Source organism: Lemur catta, chromosome 16 (assembly GCF_020740605.2).
Source record: "Lemur catta isolate mLemCat1 chromosome 16, mLemCat1.pri, whole genome shotgun sequence".
Classification (NCBI taxonomy): Eukaryota; Metazoa; Chordata; class Mammalia; order Primates; family Lemuridae; genus Lemur; species Lemur catta.
Window position 1 is genome coordinate 53,056,695 of NC_059143.1, and position 18,763 is coordinate 53,075,457.

The 18,763-nt window shown below is 50.4% G+C and overlaps 1 protein-coding gene across 1 annotated transcript in view; it reads left to right on the top strand.

The window, feature by feature from the left end:
• ZNF407 (zinc finger protein 407) overlaps positions 1 to 16,310 on the top strand; it is a 402,430-nt gene extending 386,120 nt beyond the window's left edge. Inside the window, exon 9 of the mRNA XM_045527946.1 lies at positions 14,907 to 16,310. Within this exon, the coding sequence (XP_045383902.1) occupies positions 14,907 to 16,222 (1,316 nt within the window). The 3' untranslated portion in view covers positions 16,223 to 16,310. The remainder of the gene's footprint in view (positions 1 to 14,906) is intronic.
• Positions 16,311 to 18,763: the final 2,453 nt, after the last annotated feature.

An 18,763-nucleotide genomic window follows, 5' to 3' on the forward strand; every position in this document is an offset into this window, starting at 1 on the left:
AGACTGGCCCTGCCCTTCGGTTACGCACCTCTTTGGCCACTGAGTGTCTGCACAGCTCTGGCATCGGAGTGTCAGTCTGCTGTTCCGATGCAGGACGTGAGGGTGTCTTGTGAGCCACAGAGAGGCTGACGGGGTCTCCCACGTCACCTTCAGCTGCCCACCAATGGCCTTCAGTCTCTCATCGTCCCTCCGAATGGTGGTGACTGTGCCACTTGGTGCATCTGGCCGCCCTTTCTGTCTTGATGAGCATCGTTGCCCCACGTCTCCAAGTGCCTGGACTGTGGCACCAAAACAGCGTTCCCGTCCCCACTGGGGACACTTCCCCGGGCAGCCGTGGACCATGGCCTTGCGCCTGGGACCGTGTGCCCGCCTCCCTCCCACTCGGGAGGCGTCCTCTCCATCTGCTGGGTGGCAAGCCAGGCCCAGGCCCAGCCCCCACCTTCCGCCTGTCATCTCAGACCACTCTCGGTGCCACGTGGGCCGGCCCCAGGCCCTGCCCAGGAGAGAGGGGAGGTGGTGCTCGAGCAGGCCGGGTTCAGGCTGCAGCTGCCCAGCAGGACGCCCCTCGGCTGGCGGGAGCGGGCCTGCCTAGGAGCCCTCTGGGGAGTCGGCCTCAGCTGGCCCGGACGCCGGGGCAGGGGGCTTTCTGTTCTGCTCCCAGGCGGGAGGTCTGAGTGGTGCATCCTCGTGGCTACCTCATTGTCTTTCCAAATAACTGAAACCGTGGCCACTCATAATTTCTTTGGGTTTGTTCATCGAGCTCTCACTGTGAGGTGACATGATATAAAACTGCACACAGACATACAAGTGCTGAGAAGTGGGTGCTACCACGAGAGCCTGGGCAGAGTCACGTCCCTGGTAATCGCACAGAAAGTTCACATCACAGTCAGTTTCACGCAAAGAAGCGTGTTGTGGTGTGTAAGAGCCAAAGCCCGAGACTGGCGTCATGGAGCTAGGATGAATCACTTGGTGTCAAATAGCTCAGCCTCCTGCTCTGGCAGGGTTTCACTAAACATGTCCTGGCACAACAGTTGTTTGTCAGATTCCTGAAAATGTGTCCGTCATCTGCATTGTCTGTTTTGATAGGTTCATGAATATTCAGCAGAATGCCTGCTCCCTGCTTCAGCAGGTCTAGAATCAGAATCTAAGTGGTAACAAGGACATTAGAGTCCCTGATTTGAGACCTCCTTGCAATATCCCATAAAAGTGGTCGTCCAACCTTCCCTAATAGGAGACTCATTGCTAAGGTTCATTGTGTTTCGTTTCTGAATCAGCATTATTGAGGCAAAGTTTACTTCCCTGTATCTTCCACCTGCTACTCCCAGTTTGGCCCTCTAGAGCCACGTAGAATGAACCATTCCTTCTACATGGTAGTCCTTTTCAATATGTGGAGACTTAAGACATTCTTTATGTCTTTTTAAGTCCATAGTTTTGTTTCTTTTCTCTGTATTCATGCCTGTTTGTCGGTGTTTCTCTTAAAATGTGGAGCTCAAACCTAAACATGGCGCCCTCAGCGTTGTCTGACCAGTGTATCATCACGTTATTATTTCCCTTTGCTGGACTCTGTGCTCGCGTCCACGCGGCCGCATCCTGTGTTCATCCTGCAGGCGCGAGATCTCTGACATCCTTTTCTCTCTATCCTACTTGGAGCATTTGTTTTACTCCTGATTGCAGGACTTTACATTTGTTCACATTAAATTTAAATTTTGTTATACGTATAACATGCTTAAAATATTTTAGTCATACAAGATTATTGTACATATTCGTAGATATTAGTTGCATTATATACCAATTTCAGGTGATGTGAATGGAATTATAATGCATTAAACTTAATAGTAATAAAGCCTAACATTTATTGAGAGCCCTTACTATATATCAAGCACAGTGCTAAGTATAGTATTTTATTTTACATGGATTGTCTCGTTTACTCTTCAAGAAAGTAGGTATTGTTATGTTTATTTTATAGGTTAAGAAACCAACATTTGAGGAATTCAGATAACTGTGTAGAATTGTGAAAGGTCTGAGATTTTGCCCAACTTGCAAACTGACAAGTTACCCTGCCACAGTTTGTGGCTTTTGGCAGAAGACACGAGACTCCCGGCTCAGAGGCAAAGGACTCTATGACTCACAGCAACAGTCACAGCCAGAGTCCCGCACTCACGGAGCTCTCAGTCGAGCAGAAACGATGAGCATGTTTATGAGTAATTAAAATTCAGTGTGATAGGTTGGAGTTGTGTATAGCAGGCTGGATGAGTAGGTACCTACTCAATACCTCTAAAACTTAAAGTAACTTTCACATTAAAGAAATATATAATTAAGAAATACGTAAGCATCCAATTTTTTATGGACCAGTTTTACTACTGTTGCCTTAGAACCTAGATATTTGTCATGTTTATTCAGAAACTCTTTAATAGGTGACAAATGTGACAGACTACAAAAGCATCTAGGTGCGTTCTTCCTGTGATCATTTAAGGAGCCTAAAAATTCACTAGTAATCGTGCTACTAATTTTCACAGTGGGTATCTATTCTTCTAAGTGCAGTACTGTGTGAAATAGATCACTACCTCTTGCTGTCATTTACTGACTCTTTAAGATCCCAGGACTGTCAACGATGTGATTTTATTTCCCATAATAGTGCTTTTAATGAGGTTGTATAATAGCATCAGAACCACACGGATAGTGAAAGGAACCACATTCAAGGTTCTGGGGATGAGAGAAGAACTGATGTGAACTGGAAACTCTGAACCTTGGAGATTTTAAAGCTGTTACAACTCCTTGAATGACCTATCCTTTAAAAACCTGAATAGCTCTTAAAAAATTAACATGTTGCTCAAGCATAGAGTGATGGTTCTTCCAGCTGTACTGCCAGTGGTCTGGCTCTGTCATCAGGGGAGACAGCTTCCTGCAAGGCCCCAGAAGGGCTCTGCTCCCGGGCTCAGGATTCCAGGGGACTCCCCAGGGAGCAGAGACCCTGCCTACTCATCTGGTGCCCACACGCCTGGCCCGGCATGTGGATTCCCAGCTCAGAAGGCACGTGGTGAAGACCTTTGGGTGAGGAGCATGATGAGAAGGATGGAAATGGACAACTAAACCGGTTGAATACCCTGAACTGTGCTTACGTATGTGTGCATGTCCGTGAGGGGGTGTGTTTGTATGCACTGAATTGTGCATATGCACATGTACATGTCTGTTTCAAGAAAACATGGAAATTTGACATTTGATTAAACATACAAAATTTTTAAATTTTAGGAAGTAGTCATTAGCCTGTTATGTGACATTATATAACTAAATTACCTGGAGCTGTTCCAGGCACTTAGCCCAGATTGACTCTGCCGCTTCGGAGCATCAGGTGGGGCATCTGCTGGGGGGAGTCGGGGCCTCCCGGTCCTTCCGAGCCCCTTGAAGCTCCTCCGCCAGTGTCGGGCCTGTAGCTTTAGTTTTGAGCCTGGGAAATTCCAGCAGAAGAAGTGGCTCTTAAACATGTTCCAACTTAAAATATATTCCAAGTTCTTCCTTTCTAACCCTTGTTGAAGATTATTTCAAGTGGCCAACCAGTTGCGTGGCCAAATGAACCATGGGCATTACTTGCTTAATGTAACCACGTTTCGTAGAGAGTTCCTGAGTTTTGAATGCACGTGGTGGTTTCACGTTCCCACTTGCTCATGCCACCATTCCCCATACAGAACATCTGTGGGGTCCTGTGTGCTGTCTGCGACTCGGTACCCTGTGTCCGGGGCTGTTCCTGTTTGCTGTGTACAGCGTCGCGGTGGCTGTACCTGCAGGCGGGTGTCACTCCTGATCAGCATCCGCGTCTGACGGCACACGCTTGTTGTTATGTGTGCCTACTGGTCCAGAGCAACATCCAGCTCCTTTCAAACAATTTCTTAGTTAAAAGGCAAAATAATGTTGCCTGTTTCACAAAGCCTTTGGACTCCTTAATGAACTAATAATAAATTTTTAAAAAGATAGTGTGCACATTTCCATCATCTTGCCGCAGAGTGGAAGCGCATGTGGTCCTGTAAGTGGCCGTGGCCCCGTGCCCACATCGTTACCCCGTTAGACTTGCTGCCCAGTTTTAAAGGAGGCACTGTGGGAATTTGCCACAGGACTTTACGTGTCGCTTGCGTAGCTGCTGAGACAAAATAGCACAAACCTGTTACCTCCGGACACATCAGATGCCCTTAATGTTGGCCATGGCACAGATGACCAGGCACATGGCTGAGGTCTGCCTGCTCCCATCCAAGCGCGATTTCAGACGGCCACCGGGTGGGACAGGGCCCCGTCGGCCCTGGGGTCAGAATCCACTCGGGTTTTGTATTGTGTTTTTGCAAGGATTCCTCTCTGAACTTGCTTCTCGAAGAAAACCAAGCCAGGTGTGTTTAGGGGAAAAACTGCGGATACCGACTTGCTGTATTGCATCACTTTAGGTCTCAATTGCTAGCATTTTACTCAGTGTTTCCATTTATAAGTTTTTATTCATCCTGCTCTTTTCAAAGTAAAGGTTTAAGCCTTTATAGTTGGTCTTTTGTTTGGTATCTTCAAATCAATTTTAAACTTTATTATCCCCGGCATTTATTATTCTCTAGGGCCCAAGGCACAGGTATTCTGTAATTTTAAATAGGCATTTAATTTAGATATTTACAAAAACATTCAAAATGAAGATTGTAGTATCCATTGGTTAGAAAATACGTTAGCGGTTTCCACCTTGGTGGAGGCGGCGCCCACGCCGCCCCTGGGAGCGGCCGTCCTCCGTGGGCGGAGAAGGCTGAAGCCAGGCGGGGCCCCGCGCGGAGCTGCCCTCCCAGGTCCACCGGGAGACCCACGGAAGGACCGACAGCAGCAGCCCCTTATCGCCACAGCCCTGTTTGCGCCCCTGGGCTGCGTTCCGCAGAGCCCAGTCCTAGACGTGCCCCAGAGCGGGGTGAGCAGCCCTCATGCGCTCGCCAGCTACCCTCTCTGCTGTTCCCACCCCCAGACTCGAGGCTCCCCGCCGGCTTTGGATCTCCTCCTCGTGAAGAGGCCAGGCCTTGCTCACCCACAGGACGCTTGGGGTCCCCTTGCTCGGCCAGCCCAGTGGGAAATCACAGCCGTGTGCCCAGCACATACGATTCATTTTAAGATGCAGAGAAGAAATGGCATTGTTTTAAGTGTACACAAGCAGCTGCTGTCGTTTGGCTGTGAGCAGATGTTAGACCTCCAAAAGCTTTGCTGATAATTAAAATACTAACAGTTAGTGTTTTACCCCAGCCGTAGGTTCTGTTTACTGTAAATTTGATTTTAATGGTGCCTCTGTGTGGTTACTGAGAAGTGGTTTGCTTTTTACCTTCATACAAAAGTGTCTGCGATGAAGACAAATGTCTGTTTCCTCTCATTTCCTCGGGAAAGATATAAAGATACTATAATATAAAGGAAATATGAACGTGACTGCAAAAGTGAGTGTGATTTTTTTTATAGGGTTTGCCAGAAAAACAAAACGGAGACCAGTTTAATCTGCCTGTTAGCCTTTTAGAGTCAGCCTGGTTAGAGGCGTGCCCTCCAGCAACATTGGCTGGCCTCACTTGCATCATTTTACCTTTTAAGGTGTACATAATGTGTAAAAGTTTTGAAAAACACGCCTTGTCCCCGATACGGTGTTATCTGCACTGGAGTTTATACAGTCGGAGGACATTTAGGAACAGGTTGTTGGGCTTCTTAATTTTCTCATTCCATAATGCTGAAAAGGATGTCTGTACTAGCTTGTTGCACTAGTTAACTAGTGTGTTAACTAGTTTGAGTCGCACGGAGGCAGCCGCACAGGGAGCAGACGGCTGCTGTCTACCTCGCGTAGTCTGAGGGTCCTCAGGAGGCCGCTGTTCCAGTCCTCTGCGGCTGTTCCGCCGTCCAGTCCTCTGCGGCTGTTCCCCTGTCCAGTCCTCTGCGGCTGTTCCCCTGTCCAGTCCTCTGCGGCTGTTCCCCTGTCCAGTCCTCTGCGGCTGTTCCGCCGTCCAGTCCTCTGCGGCTGTTCCCCTGTCCAGTCCTCTGCGGCTGTTCCGCCGTCCAGTCCTCTGCGGCTGTTCCCCTGTCCAGTCCTCTGCGGCTGTTCCCCTGTCCAGTCCTCTGCGGCTGTTCCCCTGTCCAGTCCTCTGCGGCTGTTCCGCCGTCCAGTCCTCTGCGGCTGTTCCCCTGTCCAGTCCTCTGCGGCTGTTCCGCCGTCCAGTCCTCTGCGGCTGTTCCCCTGTCCAGTCCTCTGCGGCTGTTCCCCTGTCCAGTCCTCTGCGGCTGTTCCGCCGTCCAGTCCTCTGCGACTGTTCCCCTGTCCAGTCCTCTGCGGCTGTTCCCCTGTCCAGTCCTCTGCGGCTGTTCCCCTGTCCCGTCCTCTGCGGCTGTTCCCCTGTCCAGTCCTCTGCGGCTGTTCCCCTGTCCAGTCCTCTGCGGCTGTTCCCCTGTCCAGTCCTCTGCGGCTGTTCCGCCGTCCAGTCCTCTGCGGCTGTTCCCCTGTCCAGTACTCTGCGGCTGTTCCGCCGTCCAGTCCTCTGCGGCTGTTCCCCTGTCCAGTCCTCTGCGGCTGTTCCCCTGTCCAGTCCTCTGCGGCTGTTCCCCTGTCCCGTCCTCTGCGGCTGTTCCCCTGTCCAGTCCTCTGCGGCTGTTCCCCTGTCCAGTCCTCTGCGGCTGTTCCCCTGTCCAGTCCTCTGCGGCTGTTCCGCCGTCCAGTCCTCTGCGGCTGTTCCCCTGTCCAGTCCTCTGCGGCTGTTCCGCCGTCCAGTCCTCTGCGGCTGTTCCCCTGTCCAGTCCTCTGCGGCTGTTCCGCCGTCCAGTCCTCTGCGGCTGTTCCCCTGTCCAGTCCTCTGCGGCTGTTCCCCTGTCCAGTCCTCTGCGGCTGTTCCCCTGTCCAGTCCTCTGCGGCTGTTCCGCCGTCCAGTCCTCTGCGGCTGTTCCCCTGTCCCGTCCTCTGCGGCTGTTCCCCTGTCCAGTCCTCTGCGGCTGTTCCCCTGTCCCGTCCTCTGCGGCTGTTCCCCTGTCCAGTCCTCTGCGGCTGTTCCCCTGTCCAGTCCTCTGCGGCTGTTCCGCCGTCCAGTCCTCTGCGGCTGTCGCAGCCTGCGTTCCCGCACACACTGTGGGGGCGTCTCCCCTGCTGCGTGGTGTCACTCATGCTGGAACCAGGGACGAGGCCCAGGGGCCTGATGAGGCTTGCACCGGGAGGAGAGGCGAGGACGCATATGCGACAGACCCCTTCCCGTGGCCAAGGCCGACCTCGACACCCAAACGTGCAGAACGCGGAGGTTCCCTCTGCCGCCCCCTTGCTTTGCTCCAAACAGGACTTCGGACATGCGAGCACGTTCCGCTAGTAACTCAGCTGGCTGTTTTTAACAAGTGCTGTTCACGGGTAAATAACAAGATCGGAGCACTTTACAGTCTAACTTTAAAGTGCCATTTCATCACCTTCTGTGAAACTTGATGACACCATTTCTGTCACGAGCCGAATTTCTAAAGTTATATGGCCGTCGCTTCATGATCTATGGGTGTAGCTCCCAGGCTTCTGCTCAGCAGAGAAACGGTTAACCGCCGCCCTCCCCTCCACCCCGAAGCCTGTCAAGATAACCTTAAAGGAGCATTCTTATCTCCCTGAGTGAGATTTGTGTGCATGGCTCCCATTACCTTAGATCCTCATGCATGAAAATGATAATATATACCTAAGGGTCTGATATAATACAAAATTTCTTTGGGTTTGTGACTTTAAAGGTAAAATATTGTCTTTTATTCTTTGTCACTCCTCAGTGCCCATGGAAATATCTAGGCCCATGGAGACTGTTCTTGGTAAAGTTAGAAACCTGCACGATTATGTATTTCCAACTTCAGATGAAATTTATTCTTCGTTTTTCTCTGGGTGTCTTAGGATTCTTTCCAGGGGTCTGTGTGATTGCCTCAGTCGCTCCCAATGTAAATGTAGTACTGACGGTAACTAAGGGAAAGGACTAGAACTTTTGGTACCTAAATGTATGTCCTGGTTTGTTGCAAGTATTCCTTCACTAAAAATTGCATGGTATATAGCTTAAGAAATTGTACTGTGGAATTTATGTGAAAGAATTCCTCAGAAAGGGTGTGAACTTTGGTTAATTTTTACAGAAAAAGCAATTTTCACCGTCTCTAGTTGTAAAACAGTGGCCTTCGTGAATCGAGGGGCACAGCAAGGCCTTTACTTGTGATTCTTCACCGTACACGTTTGTGTGTGCATGTGTGGTACATGGCAGAGACTCGCCAAAACTCCCTTTAATTATCATGCTGTGATGTATCTGACACATCCTTAGGACAGCTCACGTCTGCTGAGGTTTACCTTAGCTTCAGAATGGTCAGAACAAGGCTGTGCTCCAAAATAAATCTCAGTAGTACAGCTACCATGCTTAACATGTCAGAGACTGAAAGTAATTCTTCATTTTGTATCTCAAATAACCTAGCCATTTCTATTTTGTGTGTGCATTTTAGTAACACTGACTGGAACTCGTTTCTAATCCTTGAAAACAATGAAGAGACATGAGGTATTGACCAACCTGTGTTCTTTAAAAAGGAGGAGAAATTGTCATTTGGTTGCTGGAATATAAGGCTAAGAGGTGACTGTCCCAGGTTGGGATTTTGATCCCAGATAGATACTCTGTCTTTGATCCCCGACGGCCCCTGAGCCACCCGATGGCAGTTTCCTGGGAAGCCCTCGAGGCGGTTGGCGCTGTGTGGGTGGGAAGCAGCACAGCGGCGGGCAGGGTGAGCCCGGTGTTGGCGCGGGAAGTCTGCCCTCTGCAAAACCGGATTCGCACGGGAGCTCTGTAACGGGCATCCTGCGTACTGCCAGGCAATTATTATTGTCTTCAACATGAATAAATTATAGAGCAATTATTGATATCGATTTGACTGGCTAAACTATTGGTGACTGCTATGGTAAGAATAATGTATTCCCTGCTTTGAAATTTCTAAAAGGTTATATTTCATTGAATTTTAATTTGTCATTTTTCCTGCTTTCACTTGAGAAACTTATAAGCTTTTGTGACATTAAAATATGGCTCTAATTTATTAGCATAATCTGTTAATATTGTTTCATTTTAATAGACATTAAGTATGATTTCTTAACATTCTTGTTAAAATTACATCTTAAAATTGAAGTCAGGAGAAATTAGATGTGGCTTAGGAACCACAATGTCATGTGTGTCCCAAATTTTTATATGAAAAGTATTATTTTTTAATCGCATCGTATTCAAGGTGCTTTAATTATGACAATGAACCAACCCAGCGTTTTCAAGCTCGGTTGCCCGACCAGAATAGAAAATCCAAACTGCCCACAGTGTCTGAGACGTAACCTAGCAATGTATAAACATTTAGTACTATTTCAGGAGAAGCTTAAAAATTTAAAATAAATGCTGGCTCGTAGCATCCAAGTGGTTTACGTAGGATGTTAGCCCAGGCTCTCGTGGCGTTAGGCACTTCACCCCACGGCATGTCTTTTTAATGCCATCTTTATCTGCTACGTGATGCATGAAATCTACTTTCAGTTTTAGAACTGCCAACAACCTTTGACCCCTTTAGTGGAGACACAATGTGACCTTTCTATTGTCATCAGCTTTCATTCTCGTGAAAATTCTATGAATTTTTATTACAAGTTTTTTTTAAGCCAAGCTGAGGCTTCCACAAATTACTTGCCACAGATGAGATGAAGTTGTTGAAGTGGTGTGAGATAAGTTTTACAGCCAGCGTGTGTGCTGCGCGGAGCCCAAGCCTGTGTCCCACAATGTCATACCCCAGTAACTGCTGAGCCTACTATTGGATAAATACATCATTTTATGGAACATTGATTGTTCTATAAACCCAATGGAGTATTATGCTCTATGATCAAACCATTTAGATTGTGTGTAGAGCACAGAAAATGCCATATTCAGGATGGTACTAAAAGTGCCATTTGTGTATTTTATGGATGTCATTACAGGGGAAACTTCTCTCTGTAGGCCCTGTTTACTGCAAAATTTTTTAGTCTGTAATGACATTTTTCATTCACAACGTATGCCTTCAAGAGAGGGGGCCCTTGTTTTATTTTTTTCATTCGAGTTTACTGCACAAATTCTGTACATTTTAATTAAATGTAAGCTTAACAAAAGCATAAGGTATTTATTCTGTGGGAAAAAATGATGACAGCAAGGAGAGAACAGCACACGCACAAGGAAGCAGCCAGGTTCTCAGCCCGTCTGTAGCTTCCCAGAAGCACTGCAGACAGCAGAACGGAGCGGGTAGCACAGTGCCGGGGAGCGGAGTCTTGACGCCTTAACCCTCCCCTCCTGCAGGGTGGAGTTCGTGCTTGTCGACTTGGGAGATGTGGGCTTCAGCACGGGGGCGTGGGGAGGAGCTGCAGCTTTGTGACGGTATCGGCAGCAGCGAGCCCAATTCCAAACCACATCCCTGAAAACAAATCCTCACACGCCCAGGAAAAAACCTTTTATTGCAACCAAGTTGTCAATTCCAGGGCATTTAACTCTGAGAAGGGAGTTTGTTATCTTTATGCTCAAGAAAGGATTTCATAAACAGGCACCAGGCTGCATTTTAACCTTCTTGCACCTTCTACGGAAAGCTGCTTGTTGCCCTATTGGAAACAGATCCAGAAAGACTGCATTTAGGCACACTATTCTATTAGCTACTCTTATCATACTGAAAGCTGATATTGCAAAGTGTTGGCCAAGTGCAGTTGCTCACACCTGTAATCCCAGCACTTTGGGAGGCCAAGGCAGGAGGGTCACTTGAGCCCAGGAGTTGGAGACCAGCCTGAGCAACATAGTAAGACCCCATCTCTACAAAAAAAAATAAGAAAAGTTAGCCAGGTGTGGTGGTGTGCACCTTTATTTCTAGCTACTCGGGAGGCTGAGGCAAGTGGATCGCTTGAGCCCAGGAGTTCCAGGCTGCAGTGAGCTTGAACAGTGCTGCCACTGTGTTCCAGCCTGGGTAACAGAGCAAAACCTTATCCCCCCCCCCAAAAAAAGGGAAGAGTCATACAAATATTATGTTGGGCATTCATGCTCCATTAAAGATTTGTGCAGTTTAGGAGTACAACAGTGACTAAGCAGTTAAGGATAAAACCTATGCAACGTTCCTGTTATGCAAATACCTATCCATTTGGCCTTTTGCATTGGTGAGCTTCGCAGTTTATATTTACTAGAAAGAGCTCAAGAATTGAAGTTGATGTGCCCAGTAAATTCTTGGTCATAGCCCAGTTAGAATTTTAAAGTTACAGTAGAGATTCACATTAGTTTAAATGACACTTGAACTTATACATAGCTCAACATTAATTCATTATGGTTGAAATGGAAGAATCTTCAGTGGGTGAATCTTTTTCAATCTGATTGAGGCTGTTACATTTTATAGGTGCTATTTTTCAAAGCAGTACTGACAGCACTCGAAGTTATTAAATTGCTGAATCAAAAGGTGGACCCGCACTCGCATTTATGAACTGTGGTGGACTAGCAGGCTTGTGCACGCAGAGGGTAAGATGCTGGTGGTGTTAAGCTTCATCACACCCCATACTGACAGCAGTATTTACCCATGTAGTTTACTTTCATGGTCTGGAAGTGGCTTAACCCACCTCTGGATTCAAATAAATTCAGTAAGTAGTTCAGAATAGCATAATTATCAATGCTGCAAGGGATTCAAAGGATAATTCTACACCCAAGGGACCTTCTGTCCAGTTGCAGAGTACAGAACGGCATCGCGTGGACTCAGGCATGCACCATTTCTTCCAGACACGACCTAAGAATAGGTGGTTTGTTCTTTCCCAACTACACTTGCTCCTTCTGTTTCTTAATGTGTCGCCAGCATGTCTTTTTCTATAATTAAGAGCAATGGGGGAGGGGAATTATTGGAAAGCTGCCTTATTTGTTTGTATGCCTTTATTTTCATCTTCTTCAAATTCTGAATTAGACTGAAAATGATCTTGAAATTAGAGAATACACAGAAAAATGTCAAGTTCAGAAGAATGTAAAGAAGGCAAGCAGAATATTACATCTTAGGCAGAAAAGTAGGGGTTAGGGGAGAAATTGCAAGTATACCAGAGGAAGAATTTGTCAAATACAGTAGACAAAGATCCAGAGGTCCTAGTGGGTGGCAAATTGACCAGGGATCGGCCACTCCATGCCCAACTTAAACTCAGGTGTCAATGAAGTGTAGACATCAGAGCTCTGTGCAGTGCCACCTTCAGTAGGCCTCTGCTCACACCCTAAGCAAACCCCGACCTCTTTGAGGAGAGAGAGGTTAGGGAGGATGAAAGAGCAGGAGATAGCCATGCAACAGACAGTGATTCAACCCTTTCTCTCTAGGACCTGTATGCTCTGCCCTAAGCTCATGCTCATCTTCTGAACTCTAATCTTCCCTGGGGCAAGGCCCAGTCCAGGATGGGTGCGGGGTGGTTTCTATCAAAGCAGGAGGGAGAGTCAGGGAGGGACAGCGCTCTGGGCTGCAGCAGGTCTCTGCAGGATCCACTCAGATGCACTGGAGTATTTCCCTCCAGACACCACACACGCCCCCCCCAGGGCCATGAGTACCGAAGTTTGAAGACCCGTGAGCGCCACCACCAAGCCTCATGGCATGGTGTCCAGCATGTGCTTGCTAACTGAAGCACACCAAGGAGCTAGCAAGTCACCTCACTTAGTGGTGCCTAATTGTTGTCTATAGGGCGTGAACAGGAGAAAATGGGTGCACTATAGTTAGGGAATTCCTTTAGCTAGACCCATGGACATTTTGGACACTCCTCTGGGCAGAGTTGGTTGACCTTGAAGACATGGTGGTTTCCTCTGCCGGCTTCGAGAGGGCAGGGCCAGGCCTGGGTTGGCCGCTGTGCCCTGGCTGGAGCGGCATCCGCTCGTCCTGGGATCCCACAGGAGCTGAGCGAGTAAGCGGGAGGGCCTTCTGCAGCTGGGCCCGTGACCCTGTAGGTCTGTCTCGATTCCACACCCTGAGATTCACAGAGACGCACCTGCTGCAAGACAGGCCCTGTCCGGGGTCTGTGCTCGGAATTAACCACTGTTGAAAGAAGTGTTTTCAGTGTGGTCAGCAAAGTTGTTGTCCTTATGTTTAAGGGATGCTAGCCGTAAGTAATCCATGAGTTTGCTGGTAGAAAACTGAGAAGAGTAAAGTGGAATATCTCAAAAATGAGGCTGCTGTTGAGACATGGAAATGTTTGCTGTAGAGCCTTCATTATCCTCTTATTTAGGAGGGATGGAGGCAACGAGAAGAAAACTGTTAGAAAATTTTGAAAGAAGAAAACGGGAGCTCTTTTTTATGAAAATAAAGATTACCGTTTCCAGTCCCATTTTACCCACCGACTTGGGAAGCGGCAGGCGTTGCCCAGTCACGGGTGACTGGAGGGGTTTGAGTGTCGCCTGCCCCGGCACCGTCCCCCCACTATGCAGCCCACCGATGGCAGCTCAGACCCCCTGAGATCTAGGAAGGGTCTCGAAGCCCTCCTCCCGCGGCAGGCCAGGCCTCCAGGACCCTCTGCTTACCCAGCGTGGGCCCCGCCTGCCCACCCTGGGTCCGGCGCACAGCAGGCAGACTGAGACTGTAAGGGATGTGGGGCGCGTGGCGGGCGGCCAGGCAGGAGCCTGTCCCCAGCCCCAGACCAGGGCATTCCCAGCAGCTCCCCCTGGGTCCTGGCCACCCCATCCCGCATCTGCCGTCGTCTGCTGGGCTGTCAGAGAGGCCTTCTAACCATCTTGCCTCATCGCCTCTGCTCACGGCCCAGGGGTCATCATGGTATTTCCTAAAGAGTCACAGTGTTGTCACTAAGGAATTCGGGGCTGGCATTAAAGATCAAAAATTTCGTACCCTCTGTTACAGTTCTACAGTGTTCCTGCTTAAAGACATCCAGCAGGTTCCTTCTCTCCACAGCCCTCAGCCCAGGTGCCTGATGCAGGATACAGGAGGCCCCGAGCAGCCTGGTCTGGGTCGAACTATCTGGTCTCCTGAAGCCTGAGCCCTCAGCGGCCACAGGGCAGCCGAGCCGCCCTGCCCTGCGTGCGCCTTGCTGCCCCTGCCTGGGAGACTTCCTTCCCCAGCAGGCGAGGGGTGGCTGGAGTCTTGGGCCTCGAGACGGGGTTTGAATGTTTTCTTTTATGATCTTTCCTATAGCCTGAATGTGTGGCTGCTTTGTCTCTGTGGTTGTCCTTGTCACCTTATATTGGTGTCCAAGCCATTCAGCAAACACATTGTAGGCTTGCCCCACGCCAGGCACGGCGCTGAGCTGCGGGTGGATGGAGAGGAGGAGGCCACGTGTGGGCTGCCCGGAGGCCCCGCCCAGCTCTGCAGTGTCACACCCTCCTCGTCCCCGCAGCTGTGCGTGTGCCAGTGCCCTGCAGAGCGCCAAGTCCTGTGCCTGGCCCACGGAGACCCACCCAGCTTCAGTGTCTGACATTTAGTAGACGCTCAGTAAATATTTGTTGCATTGAACTCGTAGAGTTGTTTATTGATGACGTGTTTTAACATAGTACGCAAGGACTTTATTTTTTTTGTTGAATAAACAAATATATATAATATTTGGACATTTAAAAAACAGTCTCCCTGTGGGTTAGAGGATACTGTCGCTCTGCACTGAACGTCACTGCCCAGTTACTGATACGCTGTTAGAAACGACCATGGCCTCGCGGAGGGGCCGGCCGCCCTCCCTGGGCACCGCAGCAGCGCTCGCTCCTGCCGGGGCTGTGCCCGGGCAGCCGGCCCGGGAGGGGAGTGGGAAACGCGGGTCTCGCGTCCCAGCCGCGCCGTCCAGCGCTGTGCTCGCAGCACACGTCACGCCACTTCGGAAAGGGGCTCACGGTGTTTCCGCTGAGGTTCTACAGCCTCTTGAGAAGCCCGACTGGTGAGCCTAAATGCCCTTCGCCTTGGCTCTAACTGATCTCTGTCTCCCGCAGGCATCGTCTCCAAGTCCTACGAGTGCCGTCTGAAGGGACAAGGCGCCACCTTCGTGGAGACAGACAGCCCCTTCACCGCTGTGGCCCTGGCCGAAGAGTCCCCAGTCAGAGAGAAGCCCGTGCGGGGCGGCAGGAGGCAGGCGCCGGCCTCTGAGCAGGTGCAGCAGGTCATCATCATCCAGGGCTACGACGGGGACTTCGCCCTGGACGCGTCCGTGGAGGAGACGGCGGCGGCCACGCTGCAGACGCTGGCCATGGCCGGCCAGGTCGCCCGGGTCGTGCACATCACCGAGGACGGGCAGGTCATCACCACGAGTCCGAACGCAGCGCACGTGGGCAGCGTGGTGCCCGGGCCCATCCTGCCCGAGCAGCTGGCGGACGGAACCACCCAGGTGGTCGTGGTGGGGGGCTCCGTGGAAGGCCAGGCCGCGGACGAGCCGCTCGGCCCGCGTAGCGCTGTGATCCAGCAGGTGACCAAGCAGGAGATTTCAAGCCTTTCAGAGGCCGGAGGGCCCCCCCCTGACACGTCCTCGGCCCTAGACGCCCTGCTCTGTGCCGTCACCGAGTTGGGGGAGGGGGAGGCCAGGCCCGGCCCCAGGGACGCGCTGGTCCCGCTGCCCAGCCAGGGGGACCCCGGCGCCGCCACGCCCGAGGCCCCGGAAGCCCAGGTGCTGGCGGGCGCCCGGGAGGGCCCGGCGGCCGTGGGCGTGCTGGCCGACGTGGCGCGGCCCTCGGCCGTGGTCGCCTGTCAGGAGCGCGCGCAGGTGGCCTTCAAGAAGGTGGTCCACGGAGTGCTCCAGTTTGCCGTGTGCGACGCGTCGGCGGCCGGGCAGCTGATGAAGGACGGCATCGCCCAGGTCATCGTGAGCGAGGAGGGCGCCGTGCACATGCTGGCCGGGGAGGGCTCGCAGGTCATCATGCAGGAGGCCGAGGCCCGCGGGCTGCGGGTGCCGGGCGAGCGGGTGGGCCTGGTGCAGTCGGACGGGGAGATCTCGCAGATCATCGTCACGGAGGAGCTGGTCCAAGCCATGGTCCAGGAGTCCGGCGGCGGCGGCTTCCCCGAGGGCGCGACGCACTACATCGTGACGGAGCTGCCCCCGGGGGCGCAGGACGAGGCGGCCGTGCTCTCGCACGCGGTGATCGAGGCGGCGGACTCGCGCGAGCTGCTGCAGGCGGGGGCGGCGCTGGGCGCCGAGGCCGGGGCGCTGCACGGCGCGGAGCAGCTGACCAGCATGGTCATCTACACCCAGGAGGGCTCCCCGGCTGCCGCCGGCGTCCAGAGCCAAAGGGAAGGCCCCGAGCTGCAGGAGGTGTAGGCGCGGCCCCGCGCTCTCGCTGGCCGCGGGGCGCCGACTTCCCGAGGTTCATTTGTGACCTTCAAAACGACGACAACGCGACTTCGGAGGAGGGCGGAATGTGCGCTCCAGCCAGGTTCACATCAGCCACCGAAAGGCACCGTGCGGTGCCCTGAGGCCTGCCAGCCAGCCAGATGGGTCCGGTCCCCTGGCGGGTGCCCTGCGCTGTCCCAGTGGCCCCGAGGAGAAGCCCAGTGTCGCCCGGTGGTTCTTTCCTCTCACAAGTGTTTTCCCACTTCAGTTATCAGAAGATTGTTCCCTAGTGGTGGAAAAGTGATAAAAATGGACCGTGTGGCTCGGGACACATCTGCCCTTGCAAGTCTGGCATGTAGCTGCTGCGACATTTTATTATCTATTTGGGTAAAATGGCGGCTACGACGGTCACCGTCTTGAAGCAGCCCGCTCCTGTCCGTTGGTTTTTAATTTGAGAGCAGCAGTCTCCCCAGACCAAAGGAAGCCTGTTAGTTCATTTCATGTATAAATTTCCTCTCTTCAGACATTGTAGACGCATTCGCTGCTCTGGTCATACTCTGCATAAAAGAAATCTTAAGCCTATGGTTAAGAAAAGCCTTGAAGTTTATATTCAATTAAAATATACCTTGGTTAAGACAACCTGATGCTTCTAATTTTGACTTAGTTTCATACGACAAAGTCTATATATGAAATGTGCACTCTGGAAGATACCGTTCATATCAATATTTTGCTTTTTATAACAAATGCTTGTTCATATTAGTATCATTTTCACAGGGTTTATTTGTGATTTATGTCAGTTTGAAATCACTGACATTAAACATTAGCAAGTAGAAACCATGCCCCCATCTATATGCAGTTGTGGATTCACTGCAACTGTTGAATGCAAGTTTGTGTTGCAATAATTTGTTTCTTGATATAATTGCTCTTATTTCTTTTCCAAAATTGTAAAATGATCCTCTCCCTCAAACGCAAAGGTTGTTTATGTTCTGTTTCTGTTTTCTTTGAAATAAAATTATAGTATTAAAAGATAATGATGACATTCTATTTCAAGCAGCCAGCCAACGGGCAGCGGTGACAACCCAGCGTGCCCCGGCGGCCACACCTGGCTGTCTTGCGCCCTGGGCCCCTTCAGAGACGCTGGTTTCTCCCACGCATCTCCTGCAGCCTCATACCGTTTTCCGAATGTTTGGCAAATGGCCCAGATGTGTTCTGGTGACAGTAACGTATTCTGTCATGGTTAGCATCTAAAAATTGTGCAGAACAGACATAAGGGGAAAGGAAAATGGTACCTTCTTTGTTTAAATACAAGCACTGTTTAAAATCTTTTCCTAAGAGGACAACAGGGGAACCAGCCCCCTGAGCGGCCAACCTGTCCCCTTCCTAACATCCTTCTCACTGCTTTCCTTTCTGTCCAGTCTAGGGCCACCTCCCTTTATATAGCCACCTCTCCAAAAAAATAAAAGGTAAAACCTCAAGTTTGACACTGAGATCCATAATTAGCTGAGTGTGACTTGCTCGTGTTCCTTAAAAATGGCAGGGCTATTCAGTTCCTCTTAAACAGTCTTCAGCAAACAGTGACAGGATCAACTCCCGTTTGTTATCAGGATAAAGGTGACCTTTACAAAGTGATGGCCCTCTCCAAGCTTCTCGTACATGTTTAAAAAAGGGGGGGGGATGTTTTTCAGTGGAAATATTTCTTCCTGATCATTTCTCCCGTTAGCAGCAGCCCCGCCGTCCCGCGGCCCAGATGCTAATTCCTGAGCGTGCTTAGTCCTGTGTGGCTAACCTTTCTGCTGCAGTCCGGGGTGTTGACACTGACATGCTGCAGTTTACCATTTGTGATTTATTTAGGATAAATATGTCTCAGGTGGCATTTAATCCTTCATAAAACCAGTGTAGCCTGCAGTGTCAAACCAGCAATCATGTTGTATGCACAATGAAAAGAGCAGGCCTTTGCATAAAAAAAAATTGTATAGAAGGTGTTTCTAGGCTCAGAAGGATTGCAAAGGCTTCGCTAAGCTATTGTATCCTGTAATTACCTATAGAGCTAGGTTAATGTTACCTCTCTTTTCTCTCTCATTACACAACTACTGGAATGTGAGGGGTTGAAGCCGCGCACACACAAACGTGTGCCTCAGAATAATGAGGCCCAGCAGGTTTTGTGAACAAGGGACATCGGTTGCAGCATGGAGTGTCTGAAAAGAAGACATGGGCTTTCCTTGATGTTTTTGCTAGAGAATATGATAGAACTTTAAAGAAGTAAAAAACAAAGCAAATGAAATATTTATTTGGAGACTGTAATCCAAAAAGGCCATATTTTTATTAAGCTGCAGCCAATTAAATTGATCGAGCCTAGAGGAGGTTTGGCACCCAAAGGAGACCAGACCACCCAAGTCAGCAGCTAGACATGGTTTGGACGTCGACTGCCATGGCAAAAGCCAGGCAGTGCCCGCTGTGTATCGTGGAGAGTGACAAAGTGAGACAACAGTTCCCACACTGGCAGTCTCGGTCAGGTAAGGCCAGTTTAAT